Source organism: Ahaetulla prasina, chromosome 5, assembly GCF_028640845.1.
Source record: "Ahaetulla prasina isolate Xishuangbanna chromosome 5, ASM2864084v1, whole genome shotgun sequence".
Lineage (NCBI taxonomy): Eukaryota > Metazoa > Chordata > Lepidosauria > Squamata > Colubridae > Ahaetulla > Ahaetulla prasina.
This window is the reverse complement of record NC_080543.1, coordinates 87116511-87143674: the sequence shown is the minus strand read 5'-3', so window position 1 is coordinate 87143674 and position 27164 is coordinate 87116511. Positions and strand designations below refer to the sequence as shown.

Sequence of the window (27164 nt, the reverse complement as noted above, 5' to 3'; positions counted from 1 at the left end):
TGCTGGAGAGGCTCAACGGATTATTTAAAATATGTTTGACTCTAAAATTCTTCTTGATAGGAATGTGGATATGTCAACACGTAGCTGCTCTAAATATATAAAATCATAGAAAACTGACAGCAGAAAAAGACCTAATGGCCCATCAAGTCTGGTCTGCTCTTTTAGTTTTTTGTTTTCTTTTTAATTTATTATTATTTAATTAAGAAGGTTTCCCCTAAACTACAGGTAGTCCTTGACTTACAACCATTCATTTACTGACCATTCAAAGTTATAAAGGCACTGAAAAAAGTGACTTATGACTATTTTTCATGCTTATGACCATTGCAACATCCCCGTGGTCATGTGATCCAAATTTGGGTGCTTGGCAACTGGCATGTATCTATGATGGTTGCAGTATCCCGAAGTCATGTGATCATCTTTTGTGACCTTCTGACAAAGTCAATGGGGAAGCCAGATTCACTTACCAATCATGTTACTAACAGCTGTAGTGATTCACTTAACAACTGTGGCAAGTAAAGTTGTAAAATGAGGCAAAATGGATTTTGCAAATCTCTTGCTTAACAACATAAATTTTAAGTTCAATTGTGGTTGTAAGTAGAGGACTACCTAAGTGGAAGAAAATAGCAAGGAAAAAAAAATCAAAATAACTTCACTTTTAGTATTATAGTAAAGATTGATTCCTAGCTATATTGAGTTGAATGAGTTATAGAAAGTTCTTTTCTGTTTGAATCTGATTAGGGGAGCTTGAAAATGACCATGCTTTCAATCCCTTATATGTAATCTCCTTTTGTAAATTAATTTCTGCTGTGAAGATAGATGTGCATGCCTTGATTTTCCCAGAAATAAAAGAGCTGAGCTAGCAATTGTGGCAGATATTGAGGCAGACCTAGTCCATGAATTATATATAAACTACTGTGCCTGAGCAGTTTATATATCCTTGTCTCATTTGAATTAATAATCATGGTTATTTAGATGGTATCATTTAGTAAAGATTTCCTAGACTGTTCTATAAGTAAAATACAGAAACAAATTACTGGATTTGGATATATTTAGTCTGAGTATATCTAGGTTTAAGTAACAATTCAGGGCAGTTTATACAATTAACAATTCAGGGCAGTTTATACAATTTATTTAATAAATGTCACTTTGTGATTAGTTCTTCTTTATATTTAACAAAATTATTTGAATATTGGAAGTTTTTGGATTATAATGGATTTTTCTTTCTTTTTTGCAGTCGTTATTATTTAAATGTATTGTTTTATAAGCTTATTTTTCAGTCTGGTTTAATTTTATTCTATGTGTCACTACTTCTATTATTTTGAATTGAAATAATTGGACATTATTACAAGCATTCTTCTTCTTTAAGTTAGAGTGAGAAGTTTAGTTACCCCTTTCCTTACAGTTTATGTTATAAAATGCTAAATTCTAATTCTTGATTGTAAAATAAATACTAACATTGTGAACTTAGCTTTTAAGTGAAATCATACTTTTAGATGAATGGGTAGATTATATGTTTCCACCTTATTAGTAGCAAAATAAGAGTTTTCTGTGAAACAGGGAGTGAAATTCCCTTCTCTTCTTGTGCTTATTAGGAACTTTTTGTAGAGTTTATTTTGAATACTTATTTTTTTGTATTTTTGCAGCATATTCTGGATTTTCAACCAACACTAAATACAACCCATCTCAGATTAAAGCAGAAATAGCTAGTCGGCGTGATAGAGTGAGTAACGTTTTTAAAAATACTGTATATTAAATATAATTATTTAAATTCATATTTTACCACAATAGAAGGACTGCTTGTTAGGAAGAATTGGTGTAAGATTTGCATACATATTTAAAGTCCTTTTCCCCAGAAAGTACATAATAAGTTCTGTTAGTAATTAAGTCATTATATTGTATCATTTTCTTACTTATGGTAATATTTTGAGAAGCAATTGCAATTTAGAATGCAGAGGTTAATTAAGAAAGTATGACATTTATAATAATCTGAATATTTTAATTATTTTTATATTTTATACTCTTAACGTACTGTAGTTACTGGTTGTAAATTTTATAGTTTTAGATTATCTAAAGCTAGTCTATGACAAAGAATGTATTATTTATTAATATGACATAAAAATAACACTGAATATCACAATGTAATATGGGCTGTGATAGTACTGACACAGTTTGAAACCAAATTGCAAATTTTGTTGTGTAATGCTAAATTCTAATTCTTGATTGTAAAATAAATACTAACATTGTGAACTTAGCTTTTAAGTGAAATCATACTTTTAGATGAATGGGTAGATTATATGTTTCCACCTTATTAGTAGCAAAATAAGAGTTTTCTGTGAAACAGGGAGTGAAATTCCCTTCTCTTCTTGTGCTTATTAGGAACTTTTTGTAGAGTTTATTTTGAATACTTATTTTTTTGTATTTTTGCAGCATATTCTGGATTTTCAACCAACACTAAATACAACCCATCTCAGATTAAAGCAGAAATAGCTAGTCGGCGTGATAGAGTGAGTAACGTTTTTAAAAATACTGTATATTAAATATAATTATTTAAATTCATATTTTACCACAATAGAAGGACTGCTTGTTAGGAAGAATTGGTGTAAGATTTGCATACATATTTAAAGTCCTTTTCCCCAGAAAGTACATAATAAGTTCTGTTAGTAATTAAGTCATTATATTGTATCATTTTCTTACTTATGGTAATATTTTGAGAAGCAATTGCAATTTAGAATGCAGAGGTTAATTTAAGAAAGTATGACATTTATAATAATCTGAATATTTTAATTATTTTTATATTTTATACTCTTAACGTACTGTAGTTACTGGTTGTAAATTTTATAGTTTTAGATTATCTAAAGCTAGTCTATGACAAAGAATGTATTATTTATTAATATGACATAAAAATAACACTGAATATCACAATGTAATATGGGCTTTCGTGATAGTACTCGTACACAGTTTGAAACCAAATTGCAAATTTTGTTGTGTAATGCTATTAGATTTTTCTGTCTAATTAGCTAATTGCAGTTATGTACAGAAAGGTCAAACTGTAAACTTAGATTCAACAAACCCTAAATTAAGAGACTAAATTGTGATCATCAGCTGAACTATAAATTGCAATAATTTCTGTGGTTGTTAGCACAATTGTTTCTTCCTGGTTTTATCTCAAGCTTTCTAGATTAAAGAGAGAATTAACACAGATGAAACAAGAGCTACAGTACAAAGAAAAAGGAGTAGAAACACTGCAAGAGTAAGTTGAAATGTAAAAGGACAGGGCTATTGTTCATGTTAATATTTATAATGTAGGCAACAAAAAGATGTTAAAATAATAATGATATAAGTTTATATCTTATTTTAGTTTTAGTGGTATTAGCAGGATTTTTTTAAAAAAATGCTATAGTTTTTACTTAAATAACCTTCTTGATCACTAATGAAATAATGTTTGTATAGAACAGTTTCTTCCTTCTCATGACATCATTATATACTTTGGCCATTTTGCAGAACAGTAGCTGACATAGATCTTTTTACTTTTATACCTGTTCTTCCCCTCTATTCATGTCTATCGATAGAAGGGTTGGAAGGACAGTACTTCACCTAATTTAATATAAATAGCAAGATGGAAAAGGCTTTTAATACTTGCCACTTCCATGATTACTTGTGATCATCCAGCTGAAAAAAGGAAAAAATTCTTAATATCAGACTTCAGGATTTATTCAGATTTGTATTACCAAAAGTGGGTAAATTTTCAAATGTGTGTTTGTGTATTAGGATTGATCGGAAAATGTCTAATTCTCATATGAATTATAAATTGGATGAAGCCCAAGCAATAATGAATGAACTTCGAAGCATCAGGAAAGCCATATGTTTGGGTGAAAAAGAAAGACAAGACTTAATGCAAGTAAGAAGTAAATAATAATGTATATCATTTTATAATGTCTGCTAACTCTTATAATTCTTAGGGATGACCTTTTTCTTAGCCAACAATAGAATTTTTTTTTAGTGAATGGCATATTTTTGAAGCATGAAAATATGTAAGTTTATTGCATATTTTGTTGTATGACACACAGTCACTTGCCTATGAAATGGGCAGCTATAAAAATTAGATAGAAATATAAACTTTTTTTGGTAATGCTTAATAATGTTTTATGTTTTTATCTTATTCAGGATTTGTCTTGGCTATAAGTGTAAAGTATATAATCACCTGATATCTAAAATAGCTAACCATAATATACTACTCTTAGACCAGTTTAGCCATCACCACCACAGCAAAAGCAATGGTATTTTGCAGAGCAGTTTCTTCTTTAACTCATCTGGAAGACAATCAAATAATTTACCAATATCTAATACTAGAACTGGATTGAAATGAAGGAATTAATATGAACTATGGTCTTGGTTTACAGATCAGCTATAATTTTATTCTGTTGCTGAAACAGACACATTTTTAATCACATAAATCCTTCTTTGAAGATAATATTGACCTCATGATAATTGTAAAATAAATGCTGAAAATCTAACTTTGAAAGTGACCTGTTTTTCTTTAAGTTAAAGGATCACATACATGTATCTGTTAGGCAGACCATTAAGACTTAAGTCATCATCCATTACTGTACTGATATTTATATTACTTTTTACCTGCCATGACTATATCATGTGTATTGGCATTTTAAAGTATAAAAGTAAAACACTGATAGTTATATAAGGTTTAGAATTATGAGTATTTTAAAATGTCACTGCTAAAATTATAGTAGGGTAGTTAAAATGATCTAATTGATGCAAAAATGCTGTTGTTTTACTAGTAAAGTTCAAAGGAGCAATGTAATGAGAAGAATTTAGAGGTTGTCTATCCTTGCATCATTAATACACAGCAATATTTTGAAGATATTTTTATTTATATTTCCTATTTCTAATTCGCCCATTTCCCTTATATTATATCTTTGTGCTGTACACAAAAGTTAACCACAGAATTTCAATAGATGGATATCCCAAACTGTAATATAAAATCTTATATTTTATATAGGCCATGTATCACTTAAGGGTATTAGTAAAGTGAATGGTAATTTATTTGTTATTTGTTTTTGCTTGTTTGGTTGAACAAAGAAAGGCAATAATCATGTATAAACATATTTGAATGTAACAATGTATAAATCATATCTTTTATATATAGTTGATTAAGATGAGCAAAATTACTAGTACGGTTTTTATTTTAAAAAAATCAAAATAACATTTCAATATAGATGTTCTTGGAGCTATAATAGAAAAGGGATATTATAAGATTTCAAGAAAGAACAGTTCAAGAAAGAACTGTTTTGTTTTCTTTGTTAGTTCAAATTCTTTGCCATATGAATCATCTGTCTTAAACATGGCAAATAGAGTGACAGTCAGTGTTCCTATAATACAAGAATGTTTAAATAAGAAAGCAAAAAACCTACACAGAATATTTTTTTTAAATGTTTGTTTTTTCCCTGTGATGTCTATAATGTGCAGATCACAGAATTTTAAACCTTGTAGCACATCTCCAAAGTCTAAGTTTGCCTCACTTTAATTCTTATAAATTTGAGAACTGTTTCTTTTCCATCTACAAGTTTATTCTCCCTGCACTCCTCTTCATTGATATAGGCAGTCCTCAAATTACAACCATTTGTTTAGTGACTGTTTGAAGTTATAACAGCACTGAAAAAGGTGACTTATGACTGATTTTCACATCTATAACTATTGTAGTATTCCCCACAGTCATGTGATCAAAATTAGGGCACTTGGCATTTATTTATGTCAGTTGCACTGTCTGGAGATCATGTGATCACCCTTTGCAACCTTCCCGGGCCAGCTTCCAACAACCAAAATCAATGGAGGAAGCCAGATTCACTTAATGACTGCATGATTCACTTGAAAACTGCAGTGATTTGTATAACAACTGTGGCAAAAAGTTCATACAACAAAGCAAAACTTAGCAAAAGAAATTCAGAGCTCAATTATGATCGTAAGTTGAACTACCTATACTGTTGCATTCTGTGCAGTGTGGAAATTTATTTGTTCATTTTTTAATTATATGTTTTTAATTTTCATTAAAGTGACTGGTGTTCTAGACAGAAAAATAATTGCCAACAGATTTTAAAATGCAGTTAAAAATAATTTTAAAAAATTCCCAAAGGGGAATAGAATCCATCCAAATTAATATGAATTCAGTTTATACACCAAATATTTTAGTGAACTGAATTTTTTTTTTAAAAAAATTATTTAGTGTTAGAAATCAGGAAGCTAAGTTTTTAAATTCTAAAGTTATAAATTAATCTTCTTTCAGTTTGGTTTTGGAGGAATAATCTGATTAAAACCAAAGATACAAAGATGCAAGCATTGAAGTTTGTGCTGTAAGAAAAGGTGTTTTTTTTTCTTAAAAGATACTTTTTGCTTTTACAACAGATGAATGCTACAGAATTACTTAAGATATCTGTAGAACACAGCTGCCTACTATCTGTCTATTCCTGTTGAATAGTAGTTGCCTCAAATTAAGAAATAAAAGCAATCTTTTTAGGGAGTTTAGCATATTATTTTTACTGCTTAGTTTCAGATCTGTCAATAGCTATTCTTATGTTTATAGTCTTGAAGCTATTTTAAAATGTTTGTATTCTATTTAAAATTTCTTTAAACTTTCTTCTTTGTAAAGATTGTATTCTCTATTGTTTCCATAATTAAGGAAAGTTTTGTGAATAATATTACTTTGTTATTTTTAAAAAAATATTAAACCATGAGAAAGTTCTTTCATCTAATTCTGTTCTTAATGTTCCCTTTTTTTTCCAAGAGTTTGGCCAAGCTGACAGATGGATTCCGAAATAGTTGTTGTATTACAGAATCTTTTCATGATCTTCAGCACAGTTCTGCTTCATTAAATGATTCAAATCTATCTCAAATATATTGTGATGCTTGTTCTCAAACTGACATCATTGGCGAGGTATACTATATAAATTTAATATACCACATTGTGTTTTCAGAGAAAAAGTTGTCATTAGTATTAAAAATTTGGCTACTATTCTATTACATTAAAATATAATTTAATCAAATCAAAACAGTGGTTCATACACGTTGGGCAAATAAGAAAAAATATGTTGTATACTCTTGAAGGAAAAGGTAATTTAGAAATCTTAGGGATCCCATTCAAGCCCAGCTTACACTGTCAATGTTTATCTATTTCAATCATGCTGAATTACTTTTTAAAAAAAAAATCTATAAAATAAGATTATAGAGCAGATAGATTTATCAAATATACATTTTTAAACACAATAATCAAATGATCAGTAATTTTTTGAAGTATATGTAATAAGGTTAATAGTGGGTATACAGAGAGAGAGAGAAAGAGAGAGAGGTGTGTTTCTACTGTCTGTCCAGCATTTGTTCCCCTTAAATAATTTTTATATATTTATATTTTGTATAAATAATTTGTAGGTACATAATTTGTTAAATCTGTAATATTTATCCAATATAAAATATTGCAGTATTCTAATAAATCATAGGCACAAAGGCATTAACTAAAAAGGAAGTACAAAAATTAAAATAAAATAGCTAGCTATTCAGATTTCCTTAATAGTAGTGTTGAGGAAGTCCAACAACTTCCACATCTTGAGATACAAAACCACAGAAGTGAGGAAGAAATTCTTTCTTGCAGACTTTTCTCCTTAAAGGGCATGCATACAACAACTATTCCCTGAATATTTTCTTATGTTGAAACCATTGAGAAAGTTGTTTCCTTCAGATTTCAAAACAGATTGGATATTAGTTCCACTGGCTCAACAACATTTTCTCCTTGTTGCTAGTGCTGGAGTTCTGAGAGCGAAGCCAGTTCTGGAGGTTTCAGGGAGCTGACAGGGATTCTGTAATGGAATTACGCTTCCTAGATTAGATCTCTGAAATTCTAGTACTTTTGGTGGACTTTAAATCTACCACAGAGACAATAGGTCATGGATAAATTTTTCAGGAAATTGAAATTGAATGAATGCTTAACTTGCCATAGAAGTTTGAATTTGCCTTAATTATTGAATACCCATGGGGAGGGTGAATTTCTCTAAAAATAGAGAGATTCCATTTGGTATGGTAGTAGTAACTATCCTGAAGTTAAAATTTGTATTGAGAAAGTGAGTATAATTGTGACAGTTGACTAAGGCAACGTTTGTACTAGAACTTCAGAGTATACTATAAATAGTACAGATATCAGTGTGTTAGTGGTGATAATAATGATGATGATGTTATCCATTCAGTTGTGTCTGACTCTTGGTGATGCTATGAGCCAAGTCTCAATATCTTCCAATCTTGATAGGGGGCATAAACAAAAGTCACAATAACTGTGATTGCATGATCAAAGCTGCTGTTTTAGCAGCACATATACAACATAGATGGGCAGGGCTTCAGTTGCACACACACAGCCTCTATCTTGACTTTTTGGAACTTGTCCTATGCAGAAATTCCTATGTACTAATCAGGAATTGTTCTTTCACAGTGTTTTAAAGTGATAACCTATTATGAATCATAAAAGGCCATTGAGCTAATCCCCTCTCCCCAAGTGCAGAAATTCAAATAATAACATCCAAATCATGTAGATATTCAGCTACCATTTGAATAGATTGATTGAAGGGAACCTTCCTTGGGTACTTAAACTTTTTTGGGGGTAATTAGTTCCATTGTCAAACTGCTTGTACTATTAGGATTTTTTTTTACCTCTAACATTCCGTTATATTTCTGTAATTTACAGCCTTTATTCTCCGATTTTTCAGAAATGAAAGAGAATAGGTTTGACCTTTTCTGTGGCATATTTTTATTTCTGAGGAGTGCTATCAGTCATCTTTGCTCAAGGCTAAACATACCCAGTTATTTCAATGTCTCTTTATAAGACTTACTTTCCATGATCATTCTCATTGTTCTTATCAGACACAATTTATCTGAATCCTTTTTAAAGAATTAGAAATAAACGCAGTACTCAAAATGGGATTGTTCCCATGATTTGGACATTATATTTTTGTGGATACAATGTAAATTTGCTTTGTTGTTTTTTTCCTGCTATATTACTTCATATTCATCTGTTATTCATATTTGAGTTCCTTTTCTTATTAGCTTCTTCTGTTCTGAGATCTTATTAAGCATTGTTCTCATTATCATTGATCTTTTGGAGGAAATTCAGACTAAATGTATGTGCTTAAGTTTAGTGTCTTTCAAAATCAAGAATTCCAGCATCAAACATAGACCCTTTCTAACTACCTCAACTAAATCTTCCCTGCTGATTAATATAAAATAGTAATAGCAAATTTTTTGTATCTTTTTCCATAATTTATTTCTAATAAGTATTGTTAAATTTCTTGTTTTTCTTTTCTTCACAAAAGCTTGGATTGGAAGATACAACAAGATATCTAGACAAAATGAAACTGATTTGGCAGTATGAAGAGACCAAAAAAAGGTGAATATGTTAAGTTGCTATTTTTAACATTGAAAATAATCTGTTAGTAGCTATCGCCATGGTTGGGATTTTGCATATGTGTGACTAGATATTTAGCATAGTTTAATAATCTGAAGAACCACTAAATAACCATCCAATACTGCAGCAGTGCACATTTAAATTAGGCAAATTAAAAGTTTACAATGTTACAAACCCTGAATATTTTCTTATGTTGAAACCATTGAGAAAGTTGTTTCCTTCAGATTTCAAAACAGATTGGATATTAGTTCCACTGGCTCAACAACATTTTCTCCTTGTTGCTAGTGCTGGAGTTCTGAGAGCGAAGCCAGTTCTGGAGGTTTCAGGGAGCTGACAGGGATTCTGTAATGGAATTACGCTTCCTAGATTAGATCTCTGAAATTCTAGTACTTTGGTGGACTTTAAATCTACCACAGAGACAATAGGTCATGGATAAATTTTTCAGGAAATTGAAATTGAATGAATGCTTAACCTGCCATAGAAGTTTGAATTTGCCTTAATTATTGAATACCCATGGGGAGGGTGAATTTCTCTAAAAATAGAGAGATTCCATTTGGTATGGTAGTAGTAACTATCCTGAAGTTAAAATTTGTATTGAGAAAGTGAGTATAATTGTGACAGTTGACTAAGGCAACGTTTGTACTAGAACTTCAGAGTATACTATAAATAGTACAGATATCAGTGTGTTAGTGGTGATAATAATGATGATGATGTTATCCATTCAGTTGTGTCCGACTCTTGGTGATGCTATGAGCCAAGTCTCAATATCTTCCAATCTTGATAGGGTGGCATAAACAAAAGTCACAATAACTGTGATTGCATGATCAAAGCTGCTGTTTTAGCAGCACATATACAACATAGATGGGCAGGGCTTCAGTTGCACACACACAGCCTCTATCTTGACTTTTTGGAACTTGTCCTATGCAGAAATTCCTATGTACTAATCAGGAATTGTTCTTTCACAGTGTTTTAAAGTGATAACCTATTATGAATCATAAAAGGCCATTGAGCTAATCCCCTCTCCCCAAGTGCAGAAATTCAAATAATAACATCCAAATCATGTAGATATTCAGCTACCATTTGAATAGATTGATTGAAGGGAACCTTCCTTGGGTACTTAAACTTTTTTGGGGGTAATTAGTTCCATTGTCAAACTGCTTGTACTATTAGGATTTTTTTTTACCTCTAACATTCCGTTATATTTCTGTAATTTACAGCCTTTATTCTCCGATTTTTCAGAAATGAAAGAGAATAGGTTTGACCTTTTCTGTGGCATATTTTTATTTCTGAGGAGTGCTATCAGTCATCTTTGCTCAAGGCTAAACATACCCAGTTATTTCAATGTCTCTTTATAAGACTTACTTTCCATGATCATTCTCATTGTTCTTATCAGACACAATTTATCTGAATCCTTTTTAAAGAATTAGAAATAAACGCAGTACTCAAAATGGGATTGTTCCCATGATTTGGACATTATATTTTTGTGGATACAATGTAAATTTGCTTTGTTGTTTTTTTCCTGCTATATTACTTCATATTCATCTGTTATTCATATTTGAGTTCCTTTTCTTATTAGCTTCTTCTGTTCTGAGATCTTATTAAGCATTGTTCTCATTATCATTGATCTTTTGGGGGAAATTCAGACTAAATGTATGTGCTCAAGTTTAGTGTCTTTCAAAATCAAGAATTCCAGCATCAAACATAGACCCTTTCTAACTACCTCAACTAAATCTTCCCTGCTGATTAATATAAAATAGTAATAGATAATTTTTTGTATCTTTTTCCATAATTTATTTCTAATAAGTATTGTTAAATTTCTTGTTTTTCTTTTCTTCACAAAAGCTTGGATTGGAAGATACAACAAGATATCTAGACAAAATGAAACTGATTTGGCAGTATGAAGAGACCAAAAAAAGGTGAATATGTTAAGTTGCTATTTTTAACATTGAAAATAATCTGTTAGTAGCTATCGCCATGGTTGGGATTTTGCATATGTGTGACTAGATATTTAGCATAGTTTAATAATCTGAAGAACCACTAAATAACCATCCAATACTGCAGCAGTGCACATTTAAATTAGGCAAATTAAAAGTTTACAATGTTACAAACCCAAAAATATATGTGCTTGCAGTGTATCCTGGACATGGATAGACATGAAATAGGCACTAGTTATATTTTGTTTAGGGGACTTAATGGCTCAATGGTTAAAGATGCTGAGCTTGTTAGCTGGAAATCTGACAGCCCGGATTCGAGACCCAAGCACCATACAATAGGGTGAACTCCTTTTCCTGCCCCAGCTCCTGCCCACCTAGTAGTTCGAAAGCAGTCAAATGAGAGTAGATTAATATATACCACTTTGGTGGGAAGGTAACAGTGTTCTGTGTGCTTTGGCATATAAACATGCTGGCGACAAAAAATGTGTTTGGACATCGCTGGCCCAAGAACCAGAGATGAACACCACATCTAAAGTTGGACACTACTAGACAAGGAAACCTTTATCTTTATGTACATTTTGTTAGAAAATTACTCAGTTGGCCTGGTGGACAAGATAAGGTATTCCAATGCATCTATGTTTTCATACCTCTAATTTATGGTAGATGTTGCTACATTCAGTTCATTCCTTTATAAATATATTGGTAACTTCATACCCATTGAATATTTATACATGTAGTTTACATCACCCATTCCAGAAGCATGTATCTAAGAAAATAATATAAGAATCACTTACAATTCCAGTTAACATTGAAGTGTGAGGTTGACAGAAAAATACACTCTCTGTTAAGTTTCCAAAGTCCTTAAAAAGGAAAAATGCAAAAAGAATAAAATAGGACTCTTTTGAGGTATAAGTATGAAAAAGTAAACCAAGATTTATACAAAATTACAAGTAGTAAATGTTTGTTTATTTTGTAAGCCAGGTGGTGTTTTTCTGTTATAACGCAATCATATATATAGTGTATGTGTATGTGTGTGTATATTATTTAGGAAAAATATTATTCCTAATTGTAATTCTATATTTGTCTCTTTCATATGTTGATAAATTTTATTCTTACATATGTGTTGCATGGTTTTTAAACCTTAAATCAAAGAGCTAAGACACATTTGTTTCTCCTAGGTTATGTCAGTGGTCACATTCTTTATTTATCATGCATTCCTTTCTATTAGCTTATTGGCATTCTGTACAGCTTTTGTCTCCATAAAGTAATTATGTGTTCAGCCTAACTTTGCTCATGAAACCCTATTAAAGTTATACAGTGTGGGTGTGGAATGTGCTGTATTTGGTCTAAAACTGAAGTTGACAAAATTAAAGTGTTACAATATATTTAAAATATTTTAATCAGGCTCCTCATATAGCTAAAGTGGCAAGAGAACCAAGTACATATGTTACCATTTCAATTGGCAGATTCTTATATAAAATATCTTTTTGTCTGTGAGTACTTTTCTGGAGAACCTACTTAATATGGTAGTCTCAAAATATAAGGATGCTTTGTTATCCATTTCAGAATGTAAATGGATTCTAAAAATTGTACCTCATCTGAGTTAAAAAAGGGAAATAAAATACGAGAGCTCTCTTTTTTGATGGTCATAATGATGCCAATGGGTAAAATATCTAAGACACAAAAAGCTCCGTATATTAAAAAGCTTTTGATTTGAAACTGGATAAATACTACAAATAACTGTTGTGTTGTTTATTGGTTCCTTGACAAAAACTTAAAAGTAAACAGATATATATTTTTTATAAGATATATAAAAAACTCATAGTGTTTATCTGTCCATATTCATTCTTAGCCTTTCAACATTTTAATATTGCCCTCCCTCCCTCAAATTAACTCGATAAATGTGTTGCTATTTACAATTTTAATAACATTTCCAGCTTAATCTTAATCTAGTTGGCCATTTGTGATACAGAATTTTCTTTTTAAATGGTAGAAGTGGCAGTGTTTAATGTTTAGCAAAAAATATTGTGCAGCAGATTTATTTCCCATAGCATGCTTGCACATTATTACCATCATGTTCAGAAACACTCCTTCCCGTTTTTCCTGCTATTGCCTTGCTCCAGCCATAACATCAAAATTTTAAATTCCATTTTAAGTTTGTACCCTGGCAAACTCTTTGGACTTTAAAACAAACAAACACAGAAGTGGAAATTGAGAATAAGGATTCCAGAGATAGTGATATTGATGTGTTTAAGAAGGTATCAAATTCTGAAGATACCACTACACCTTTTAACTTTATTGAAGGTTTACACAATTCAAATTTATTGTGGATTTTATAACTGTTTGTTATGTTATATACAGATGTTATTTTCATCTCAAGGTACTTCAACTAACTACTTCCATATCAAAAATGTATCTATGTAGAGATTTGGAGGGGGGATGTTTCTCATTGATATATTAACTTTTCATGTTCCTTTGTAATTAAGAGTTTTCAGAATCCAGCAACAGTTGGCTTTACAAGACCAGGAATCTTGGCCAGGAATGGCAGAGGCTGATATTGATCATCTTCAGCTTATTAAAGAAAAAGAGGCTCTTTTACAAGAACTGCAGCTTATAAGTCAACAGCAGCGTTCACCAGAAGATCTGAAACACATAGAGGAGGAAAAAAGGCGTTTGGAGGAGGATATCCAGCAGGCTCAGGCTACTTCTTCTCATGGTGCTGCTGAAAGGTTGAGAATATATTGCTTTTGTAACATACTTGTCAATAGCTGTTTAGTGAAGGCATTTAGTAGACATCAACCTTACAGAAGTTTATGGACTACTTCTAATAGGGTTGCAGGCCTAGGTATGAGTTATTGGTTATTGGTTAACTCTTTGGAGAGAGTTATTACTCTCTCCAAAGTGGGAGGTAGTAACACATCCATCTTTATTCTCCTTGATCTCTCAGTGGTCTTAAGCACCATAGTATCCTTTTGAAGCTGCTCCAGGAATTAGCAGTTGGGAGTACATTGTTATGCTGATTCTCTTTCTTCCAAAACCAGAATAATTTCCACTCTGTATTAATTTGGGGGGCGGGGTGAGATCTTGCCTATGACTTCTGTTACATGGAATGCTTCAATAATGACTTTTTCACATTTCTGTTTAACATGTATATGAAACCACTGGCTGAAGTCATTCAGTAATATAGGGTAAAATATTATCAATATGCTGATGATACTCTATCAATCACAGATGGCTAAATGAGAAGCTGTGGAGACTCTGTCTCAGTGCATGGAGACAGTGGAATCTTGATACAAAATAACAGGTTTAATATCAACACTAGCAAGACCAAGTGGGTTTGGGTTTTAAGGCTTCTTGGATCTGGTGATTTTCCATCCTTAGTTTGGATAGGGTTGTGCTACTCCCGGAGTGCAGAACAACAAATGTCAGCTGTGGCGTAGGGGCCTTTGCACAACTTTGTGTTGTGTACTAATTGTTCTACTAAAGAAAAATATATATCAAGGATTTATACCTTTGTCACCCTAAATATCCAGAAAATAAAAATGGAAAAATAACCCTCTCATTTTCTTGATGTCGTCACTGTATTGTCCTGCTTACCAAAACCTATAGTAAAGACATCTTTGATGCATTCCTTGCTCTACCCTCTTGTATTTTCCTGTGATGTAGTATACTTCAGTTGTAGTACATAATAATCATTCTTTAGTCTAAATGTATTTCACACAGTGCAGTGTATTGGCAATGCAATATTAACACCTGGGCAATTCCAATCATTAGATACACAGCTGAATTAGAAGTCCTGGATAGGAAGACTAGAGAAATAATGATAGTGAATCATGTCCTTCACCCATATAGCAATGTCTATTTGGCAAAGATCATAAGTGAGCATGGAATTTTGCAACTAGACCAGATACTGAAAGAAGAAGAAAAAAGTCATTGGAAAAATATCTAAAGGTCAGCGAAGACATTGCACTGAAGCTAGTATACTATACTATGAAGGTTTATTGAATACTGGAGAGACTGAACTGGCTTACAAGAAAGACTAAATGAAGAATAGAAAGGAGATATGGCAATGAAGGTTAAAGAAAGAGGCAGAGGAGCTAATTCTGGTTGCACAAGACCAAATGAACACATATGAAGCCAAAATCAAAAAGATAGGAAATGTCGCCTCTGCAAAGAAGGTGAAGATACAGTGGACCACCTAGTTTTATTTGTTGCAAGAAGAATGCACAAGTCTGATTACAAACAAGCATGACAAAGCAGCAACAATGGCACATTGGAATATCTGTGAGAAATAACACTTCTCTGTAGTGTGGCGATGGGAGGTGCCATTCTGGGTTATTACAGTCTCTAGCTCCATGGCCTGAGTTGAAAAAATTCTGAGGATCTGCCTCCCTGGTGACGTTCCCCAGCTTTTTTCAACTCAGCCTCAGCTATGGTCGCTTAATTTTTAGCTTCAGAGTTTTAGAGCTGAGCTATATTATTCCCTGGATTACTTTTTCTTATTTTTGGATTTTTCTTTTCTTTCCCTTCGGGTGAATTTGTTTCTTTTGTCTTGTTTTTTCTTGAATCTATGATTGTTGCTTGCAGCTAGGGAGGGCTCTCCGTTGATATGGATTGGAGCTGGGGACTCGCCCTTTCCGACGCCTCCCACCCTCCCCTTTTCTCTCAGGTACCGGGCTGGTAGCTTTGGGGGGTGCTGCGAGGGTTTGCCTTCACCCCAAAGGTTGCGGCTGGCCTCCGTGGTGTCGGAGCGCCGTGATTAAAGCTGCTGGAGCCACGCTAGTCTCTAGGAGTCTTGGCGCGGCTGCCTTTTGCTCCGGAGTTTCCTGAGCCGATCAGCTGTGGAGCGGGCTTGTTGCTTGCAGCTGGGAGCTGTTTTGGAGAGGTAAGAACTAGTGGGATCACAAAAGAGAGAAAGTAATAAAGAATGTACAAGCTAAAGTGCTCTGCTACTTCAGGTTTCAAACAGACAAGCATCTGCCATACAGCTACCAGGCTTAACAATTATAAATAAAAAGAAAAAAAATCTGGATAATGGACATTGCAGTACCTGGAAACACCAGAATAGAAGAGAAAGAACTGGAGAAAATCACAGAATACAAATACTTGTGATTAGGAGTAGAATGATTGTTGGAAAAGAAAGCAAGGACAGTACAATAATACTAGGTAATCCCAAAACATCTGGAGAACCACTTGAACACCCCCAGCATTGAGAAAATTGCCATCAGTCAGTTGCAAAAGGCACCTTTATAAACAGCTTACATTCTGCAATGAGTATAACACCATCAAACAACATCTGACTATCCCAGGTCCTTGGGAAAGGCTTGATAATGTGGATAAAAATGTCAGATCCAATCTAAACATTTGGCTGACCGTGTGACCAGCTATAATAGTGATGATGATGGTGATGATGATGGTGATGATGATAATAATAATACATGTCTACACACGGAGTATGTAAACATTCAAAATTAGGACATCATCTACAAAAGCCTAAGTCAGTTCTCTGCTATATAGTTTTTTAAATAGGAGGTACATTATATAAAAAATTATAATAAGGAAAAAAATTGCTTTATTTTAGGATACTCTTACAAGAGAAGAAGAATTGTTTGCTTATGCAGTTGGAAGAAGCAACTCGTTTAAGTTCCTATTTATGCTCACAGTTGAAAAGGTTAGTATATTAGAGAAATTGACTGGCATGTTAGAAGGAAATAATAAGAATGACCAATATAATTAATTTCTAATTAGTCAATTTAATAACTAAATGTTGCTTTTCTTTACATTGGTTCCTTTTTATCTCTCAATTTACTGCTCTAACCTGTTTAATACTTATTCCTTCCAGTTATTTCACATCTGACTTTTTGCTAGCTGTTCATTTATTATTTGATCATTATTTTTAATGTATCTAGACTTTAAATTGTGCAAATTTACATAGTGTGCTAGCATAAGGAAATACCCTACCTAAATTGTAGAAGTAGCTATGGTCTTTAGATTCTGGGAACACTTTTCAAAACAGCCTTTTGAGCTTTCCATGGATATAGTTGTTTCTGGGTTTGTAATGTTTTTTCCAGGCCAGAGTTTATTGCCTCAGAGCCATAATTTCAGAAACATGTTGGCTGCTAAAGTGTGATATTTTCCAGATCAAAAGGGCTCTGTTTAAACTCTCTTACATCATTTACAAATTATTATATGTTCTGTCTTCTACATTGATCATAATGAACACTTTCTCTTGTGTCAATAATTATTTATTTGATATGAAAGAAATAGTCCTCCTTCTTAATAGTTCTCCATTGAGTTGTTTAACTGTGTTACCTTCTTACCTCTATACAAATTTGCTACCTGATATTTGGAATCATTCCACAGGACCTATGGTAAATGTTTGCTTAAGTGAAGATTTGATCCACATCTTGCACATTTATTAAATATTATGGTGTGTAAAGCATTAGGATATTGTTTCTCAGCCTTAACAATTTTAAGATGAGTGGACTTCAGCTCTCAGAATTGGGAATGCTGACTGGGGAATTCTTGCTGGAGAATTCTGAAGATGTCCACCTGTCTTAAAGTTGCCAAGGTTGAGAAACACTGTATTAGAAGGATTTTGTGACATGCTGGCATAAGCAAAGTATCTTTCCTTGAAGCTTGAAGCAGCCACTTCATCTGGATGGCTCAGTGTACTTCTTTCACTGTGAGAGATACTATGCCTGTGCATATATTACTATGCCTGTACATACATGCAAAAAAATCCAAGAAGAACTTGTAGAAAGAACTATGCTATCCCTTTCAGAGGACATGAGTACTTTGGTGCTTATATGAATCTAGATGTTTTAGATAGGACCATCTGGATATGTAGATTAGAATTGATGCCAAATTTGGTCTACTTTTTTCATGCAGTTTTTGCTTTAATCCTTTCATATTTTGAATCTACATTTGTGAATGCACACTTACTACATATGTCTGTTACATTCCAGTTTATCAGCCTCTTGCAACAATCATGTTAGATTGCTTTTCTCCAATATGTATGATGCATAGATAAAATGAAGAATAAGAACAACCTTTTTGTACCTGCTTCCTTGAGTGGACATGTATGCTTTTACTAGCCCTCCTTGTCCTTCATTACATGTTCTGAGGCACAATTGTCCAGGTTATGTGTGAGTATAGCCCAAAGGGTAAAAATTTCAACACATAGTGGGTTCCATAAATATCATCTTTGAAGACATATATGAAAGCATAGACAATCTTAGGTAAGCAAGCAATTATTTTTATGATACAATTAAGGATTTTTTAAAGCAGTTCTTGCTATATGTATGTGTGACTTAGGAAAAGTATACTTTGCAATTTCATGCAGACATGTCCAGTTCAAAATTTCAGACTCGTTCTGATTATAATTTGGAACTCTTTTTTGAAGGACAAAGATCAGATCACAAATTCAGTCACAGAGGAGCTACAGGAGATATAAATGTGTGAATTCAAGGCTGTCTAATATAATGCATAAATCAGCTCATTTTCTATAGTTACTTGGTTCAGTTATTTATAAGAGTAACAAGCATTAGTTCTTCACTGTAATTAATTTTCCCTTCTTTGGTTTTATTTTTTTCCTGATGTTATTCATTTGATGATAGATATAATGACAAAGGAAAATGGTGGAGTTTTTATCTGCAAAGCCTGCATATAGGAGTATATTTTGATTATTGTTTCAGCTAATGAAGAGGAAAAAACCCCATATTTTGAATCTACATTTGTGAATGCACACTTACTACATATGTCTGTTACATTCCAGTTTATCTGCCAGCTCTTTGACAATATCTTCTGGAAGCAGTAGAGGATCATTGGCATCCAGCCGTGGGTCATTGGCGTCCAGCAGAGGCTCTCTGAGTTCAGTTAGTTTCACAGACATCTATGGTCTTCCTCAGTATGATAAATGTGATGTTGCTGTTGAATATGGTCATCATAAGCGATATGATCCAGTTTCAGTTGATTCTCATAACAAAGATGTACAGTATCACGAGTCTATTGGATCCCCAGCTAGCAGTAAACAACGAAGATCTTTAGATACTCCTCTGTCTTTGGCATCATTGTCATCAAGATCATCTCTTTCTTCACTATCACCTCCAAGTTCTCCCCTGGACACTCCCTTCCAACCTGCTTCTCGGGATTCTCCATTAGTCCATAAGTCAGAAGGGTATGAAGAAGTAACATACACAGGTGCCTCAGAAGTACTTAGAGCTCAGGTCTGTGTTTTGGGTGAAGACAAAGGACAAGAAATTGTGGCACTTAAGGCTACTGAATATTCCACAAGAAATGAAGCAGGGCTGCAAATTATCAATATTCCAAATTCTGGTGGTAAGTTAATTTTTAGCCATTTATATTTTGTTTTCAGATATCAACAAAACAATGAATATCGGTTGAATGTCACATGGTACTTAGCTTATCTAAAAAAATACAGTTGTGCATGTTTTGTAAGTTTTAAGAGAAGGAAATCAAATGTTTTGCTGGCTTGTTACACATTTTAACTTTTTCATTTGTGTTCATATTCTAAACTCCTTCCTATCTATTTCTGAAACAAAATGAAGGAAACTACTTTAAGTCCTATTGAAATTATAGGGCAAGTTAATGCTAATTTGAAATGAATAAAACACTTATGCCTTGAAATTCATTTGCAGTGTTCTGAGCCTTAAAAAGACATTTATTTGTTCATTCAGGTTTAAACACACCACAATCACTCAATTTACAGCGTCACAATAATTGTGTGTCCAATCACACTTGGCCAATAAAATTCTATTCTATTCTATTCAATAATACAGCAATGGCAGTGTAAAAACAATGTACAATTCAAATTGCAAAACCAAATAGAGTAATAGTAAAGATGCAAGAAACAAGAGGCACAGGAGATGTTACTAAAAAACTTATTTGAAAAGTTCCATTTTTAATCATTTCCTAAAAATTACTGTGGACAGGGCCCGTTCCATAGTTGTGGCGAAGCAGCACATTCTAGCTTTGGCTTCCTTGATCCTCAGAAAAAAGGGGACAACATTTCTATCCTCTTAACTGGCTGGGACAGAAGAGGCAATTTTCTTGATATTCAGGTTCCAAACTGTGAAGGGCTTTATAGGTTAATATCAGCACTTTAAACTCTATTCAGAACGGAACTAGTAACCAGTACAGGGCCTGTGGTATTGATATAATATGCTCCAAGCCAGTTAAAACATGGGCCACAATGTTCTGAATTGAATTTCTAGGTAGTTTTCAAAACTCCAACTCTACTGGATGGAACAACATTGTATATTTATTTTCAACTCCAATGAAAGGATTTACCATTTCAAGTAATGCGACTATTCTAATTGCTCTGATTGTGCTTTGTAAATAGATTGCTTATTTTCATTTTTTTCCATTTGAGTGGGGAATATAGTTTGAAGGAAAAGGCAGTAGTTCTCCCCCTCCCACCACCACTTCTGCTATAAACTGGCCAATAATTTCTGTAATATGCATTTTAGTGCAATTTTTACAATTTTTGCTATATTATAATATGGAATTTAATTTTTCAATGTTATTAGCTAGCATTTTTTATTTTTAAAAAAATAATTGCTATTTTATCTTGGGTCCGTGTAGGATCATTTTTTTAAAATTAAATATATTGATTGTCTGCTTTATACCCATGTGATTGAATTGCTTAGGCATTTCCATTTCCCATTTTGCTAGTTTTACTATTTAAAGGTTAGGGAAATAAATGAACAGCATTGTTGTTGTTTTTAAATGTGCATAAGGCTGCCATCTAGTGTTGGAGTACCATAAAATATGCTCATTTTCTGAAATAATTCACTTGATTTGTTTTTGATTTACAGAGACATGAGTATCAAAACTTTAACCTGTTTGTATTTCTCTGCTCAGTGTAAAAGGAAATAATAATTATTAGTACAAATTCATATTTCTTTTTATTTTAACAATTTTGTCATATATTTTAAACGTGACAGAAATACAATTTTGGTTGCAAAATTGAACATAAGATGCCAAAATCTGCACTCTTAGGTTAACAAAAATGGTTCCATTAAAACAATTGGTTCTTTTTTTCCAGAAAATAAAGTTGTTACTGTACATTTTGAGTAAAGCAATAAAGTTTAGGTGCTCCATTTATTATTTGTAGAATATTTGTTTGAGATAAAGAATAAAGATATATAAAGAACATATATATAAAAAATAAAGATTTAAAAATATTTCTCTTGTACTATAAACAGTTAGCTGTCGTTAATGAACTTTGGAAAGTACTGTTGATCTAACCTTCAACATTCATTTTTCCCTGAGTTGCAGAATTTCAAGGGGTATGCTTACTTCTGTGGGTTTTTTTTTTTATGAAAATGTCAGATTTGACAAACTGGTTCCATTTTTCACTTAAATTATTCCTTTATTTTGTTCCTCATGTGGCACAACAGAAAAAAATGCTGTAAGTGATTCTAGATTTACTCTTTTTCTGCCTGTAAAGCTCATGTGTATTTGTAGAGTTTGGGTTTTGTTCTGCATGTTTAAAGACCAAAATATTTTTTTTATGATTTTATTTAAAGACTCATAGGAGTAACTATTGGTTCCTAGCCCTGTTGGGTTAATAGCTAATATTAGTCATTGTTGTATTTAAGGATCTTAAATATTTAAGTATACAATGTCTACCTAAGTTCTAATAGCTAAGCACAAGAGCATCAGCTGAACAAAAATGTGGAATTCTAATTCCTTGCATCCTTCCACTTCACCATCTGATATTAGCTACATGTTCACTTATTTCATATTAACTATGTTATGTTTTTATACTTCAGCTGCCATCCTTTATACATCAGATCAGATGGCTAGCATTTAGCCAATGCTAGTTGACGCGGTGGCTCAGGGGCTAGAATGTTGAGCTTGTAGATCGAAAGGTCGGCAGCTCGGCGGTTCAAATCCCTAGTGCTGCCATGTAACGGGGTGAGCTCCCGTTACTTGTCCCAGCTTCTGCCAACCTAGCAGTTTCGAAAGCACATAAAAATGCAAGTAGAAAAAATAGGGACCACCTTTAGTGGGATGGTAACAGCGTTCTGTGCACCTTTGGCGTTGAGTCATGCTGGCCACATGACCACGGAGACGTCTTCGGACAGCGCTGGCTCTTCAGCTTTGAAACGGAGATGAGCACCGCCCCCTAGAGTCGGCAATGACTAGCACGTATGTGCGAGGGGAACCTTTACCTTTAGTTGATCATGAGAAGCTAAAATGATTTAGGCTTGGTTCTTGGATGCAAAACTCTCAGTTCAACCCCAAACTGTAAGCTAAATTGGGAACTGTAAAAGAAAACTAAAAACCAAGCACAGAATAATTTTATTCCATTAATTTATCAATGTTGTCACACAGAGTAAAGATCATTTCAAAGAAATCTTTATTACTTAATCTTTTAAAATGAAGTTTAAGAGTCAATAAAATATTTAAAAGTGGGAAGATAGTTACTGCACAAAATGACAAACTCCTCAGTGAAAAACTGTTTCTGTCATTTGAGTAGGAAGCATGTCTTAACTTGCAACTGCAGTGTTACAAAATTGAAAAAAAGTAGTAAAAGGTATTCTTCAATACTTTAACCTGATGTTTAGATAAACATCAGAATATCACAATTATAGAATTTATAGCATTAAGAATATCCTTTTTTTCAAACCTAAAAATAAAGACACAAACATTTTGTATAGCAATCAAACAAAATAAGTAAAATTGTATTACAAAATTATCTCAAATACTTAAACTTTCTTGCAATAAGATAAACAAAATCTTACATTTAGAAATCTGAAATAATGATATATAAAATTTATAGCTATAATATAAAGTAATTATATATAATTTATTTACAGAAATAAACTCTATATTAATATATTCCTGGTAATACTAGCTGGCTTTGCCAAGATAGGAAGCTGACAGGGTTCAGTTTGACTAGTAGAACTGTAGGCTAGACTTGGAAGTCAAAATCCTGAAGAATAAAATGACAACATATTTTCTTTATTTGTGTTGTGCAATATATCAAAAGTTTGCTTACTGTTTGTTTTGTACTCATCTTAAAAATACTTTGCATTTTTATGGCATAATTATTTTCATGCAACTTTCAACAAAATAATTCACCATGGAAATAGTTGAAATTATAATTGACATGACTATCTCAGAAAACACTTGATATGATTATAATTGAATTGAAACAAATGCACATAATTACTTTCAAATTATATGAGAGCCATACTTTTGCTGTTTGATTTCACTAGTTGCCCCTCTTAATGTGCTGCACGTATATAATTCGCATTAGTAGCTTGCTTAAGGGTCCTTGTTTCATTTGTTCTTGGTCATTGGCTGAATGATTATTGTGCTGTTTGCTCTGATTTCCATTCATTGCCAACCTGAATATAAATCTAAGACAAGACATGGGTTATTTTAGATTTGCTTCTCTCCTTAGTGAAGGGAGAAGTCATAGGCCAATAACACAATTAGCATTAATCAATCTGTTAACAATCATAAAGAGAATCATAAAGGATTGTGAATAAATGTTGGATAGTTTATATAATCTGAATGCACCCAATTATTTTCTATATACCAGTGGACTATACTCATATTAAATTGTTAATAGTTTATAAATACTTTATGTTTTGCTTTAGCATCATGTATTATCTTTTTAATTTGGAGTGAATTGTATGGGTAGTTATGCAAGCATGGGCTCAAGACTCAGTTAAAAGTATTCAGATGCAAATTTAAGATAGGCCAGTGTGTGTTAAGATTTCAATACACATAAGTCACATGTTTGTATTGGTAAACTGGATGGACTGATGGGTTTTTTGTTCACAGATGTAAAAATAGTTTGAGTCTTCCCTTAAACATGGAAATTGGCTGAGTTACTTGGGGTGGTCATTGTTACTGGTCACTGTCTCACAGCCCAACTCAACTCACAAGATTGTTGATGAAGAGAAAATAGGAAGAGGGAGTATTATGTTTTCGGCCTTTATTTATGCTTTACAAATTAAAAGGAGAGGATAAATCCAATAAATAAACAAACCTTCAGTGTAACTTATCTTTACTGTTTTCCATGTTGTAGCTGTGACCTTACGTGAAGATAGTACTAGAAGATTGGAAAGGAGATCCAGGCGAGTCTCAGCATGTCTGTCCAATTATTCACTGGCTAGTGACAGTGGCGTGTTTGAAGCTTTAAGCAAAAGGTCAGGTTGTACAAATATGTGTAAAATGGAATTATACTTAATTCCCCTTAAAAATTCCCCTCGAAAATACTTGATGAAGATTAATGGCAAATAAAATCTTTTAACAAAGTAGTTTTTTTAAATTTAGTTCTTAAATTTTTTTTATTGTTTACTGAGCATTGTAACTACATAGAAATACGAGAAAGAGAAGAGAAGAGAAAAACTCTTCTCTTTTAATGCTAGTTAAGAGGCATTTGGAAATTTATTTTTAAAATATTTTTACGTTTTAAAAATGAGTAGAATTTAAACAAGAAAAATAAATGAATTAAAAGTAGAAGAAAAGAATAGCAGCTGAAAATGAAGAGCTGCCACTTTATGAGAGGGTAAGGAAACATTGTGTTGGATCCATTGAAATTTTAATAATTTTATCTAGTAATGCTTTAGTGCTCTAGCACTAAAACTTTATAACAAAATTTAGTTATAATAGACCAGAACACTACATATTAGTACATAGAATACAAGCAACTTTGCTTTGAATACAAAAACGAAGAGTACCTTGAGGATGTTAAAGTAGCTTAAACTTTTGTACCTGTACCTATTTAAAACTGGGAATAGCACATGCCTCAATGTTTAAAATTACTTTTGATGCTTATCTTGCATATCTGGGCATCAACATACTAATTTTGTTTTGTTTTTTGCAAAATAACCATATGTGGTAGTTGCCAGTAAATAAAGTTTAGACATTAGGTTAATCACATGTGATCTTATTACATGCCATAGAATTCAACAATGTCTTTAAGATTGGAGTTTGATGAATGTTTGTCATAATATAGAAAGCAGAGGAAGGCTTTTTTTGTACTTATTACCTAGTATTATTTTAATATTATACAGTAGTAGTATTATGGTATTATATGATGACAGAGTACAACTGTAGTGATAAGTTATTACCGTAATTTTTAAAATTCATATATAGAAATGAAGATGTTGAAGAATCACTTTACAATGATGGTGTCACTAATGAAGAGCCCAAAATGCAGGTTGGATTTCTGTGAGTATATATGCCTTGGTCAGTATTAATTATATGCCAAAACAGACATTTTATTATATTATTATACTCATTATATCATATTATATCATATTATAATAATTTAAAAAAGTTGGACGGGACCTTGGAGGTCTGCTAGTCCAACCCCCTGCTTAGGCAGGAAACCCTACACCACTTCAGACAAATGGTTATCTAATCTCTTTTTAAAAACATCCAATGTTGGAGCATTTACAACTTCTGGAGGCAAGTTTTTCCACTGATTAATTGTTCTACCTGTCAGGAAATTTCTCCTTCATTCTAAGTTCCTTCTCTCCTTGATTAGTTTTCACCCATTGCTTCTTGTTCTACCTTCAGGTGCTTTGGAGAATAGTTGGACTCCCTTTTCTTTGTGGCATATTATATATGATTTTATTATATTAATTTATTATATGACTCTTATTAGTTTTTTTGTTTTCATTTGAGGTTTTATATTCTGTAAGCCGCCTTGAGTCGCCATGTGTGAATAGGCAGCAATATAAATTCCATAAATAAATAAACAAACAAACAAATAAAAAAATATTAAAAAAATAAAATAAACATTCAGGAACACTTGTGAGTAGTGAATGTACATCTTCTGGGCTATCTTATTATTACTGCTTTAATTTATGGGGGGAAAAAGATTATGGGGCTAAAAGAAAATCCCCAGCTAGCCCAGAATAGTACATCCAGAATTTATGGATCATCACATAAATACTATCTTTAAATGGCCAAATTAATCAGTTCCCCAGATTTGTGAGAATGGACTAGAATTCCTCATAGGTTCTGCTAGCTATATCAGATACTTCTGCTGAAATGAAGAGGAATTTTAAATTAAATTAGTAATAATTATTTTTAATAATTTTTATTTTTAATATCTTATTTTTCAGGCATGACAGTGGAAGTGAATGTCTCCTTGTCCATGTATTGCAGCTGAAGAATTTTACTGGCTTTGCCATGAAAGAAGGCTGTAAAATGTACGTTGGGATTATACATTATTCTAACACTCTCTTTTTAATCCTATCAAATGACAAGATATGTGATTAATTATGTACCATCAAGTGACAATTGCATTTCTTAGCAACAGAAATTCCTGTCCAAATTGTGGTCATAAATCAAGGACTACTTGCAGGCATCCAGAATTGCCAGCATTTGTATCATATTGACTCCCAAATATTATTGCTTTAGCACATGGAAAAGAATTACAGGCCTTTTCAGTGCAATGCTGTAATGACTATTTAAAAAGAAAAAGAAAATATATTTACATATATTTCATATATTTTATTGATACTTCTACTATATAGGAGTTTTTCTTTTTTTCCAGACATGTGAGAATATACTTACCATCTGTTGAGTCAGGCACCACAACCACATATTGTTCTAAGGCTTTGGAATTCCAGGCTTCTTTAATATTTAATGAAGTATTTCAGATTCCTGTACAATCAAATATCTTAAAACTCAAAGCGCTGCAACTTTACATTTGTTCACTTGGCCAGCACCAACAAGAAGAATTATTGGTAAGAGATTCCTTTCCCTGAAATGTT

General features: G+C 32.5%; 1 protein-coding gene across 4 annotated transcripts in view; it reads left to right on the top strand.

Moving 5' to 3' along the window:
• The window catches only part of WWC3 (WWC family member 3), a 105557-nt gene that overhangs the window by 64343 nt on the left and 14050 nt on the right, over positions 1–27164 (top strand). The window contains exons 4-15 of one of the 4 annotated variants that reach the window (XM_058186917.1): positions 1644–1720; positions 3171–3250; positions 3769–3898; positions 6797–6946; positions 9363–9436; positions 13875–14117; positions 16970–17059; positions 19166–19728; positions 24461–24581; positions 25534–25608; positions 26511–26597; positions 26945–27137. In XM_058186917.1, the coding sequence (XP_058042900.1) occupies positions 1644–1720; positions 3171–3250; positions 3769–3898; positions 6797–6946; positions 9363–9436; positions 13875–14117; positions 16970–17059; positions 19166–19728; positions 24461–24581; positions 25534–25608; positions 26511–26597; positions 26945–27137 (1883 nt within the window). Of the gene's footprint in view, positions 1–1643; positions 1721–2427; positions 2505–3170; positions 3251–3768; positions 3899–6796; positions 6947–9362; positions 9437–11296; positions 11371–13874; positions 14118–16969; positions 17060–19165; positions 19729–24460; positions 24582–25533; positions 25609–26510; positions 26598–26944; positions 27138–27164 lie in introns of all 4 variants that reach the window. The other 3 variants (XM_058186916.1, XM_058186914.1, XM_058186915.1) reach the window with 3 other exon arrangements.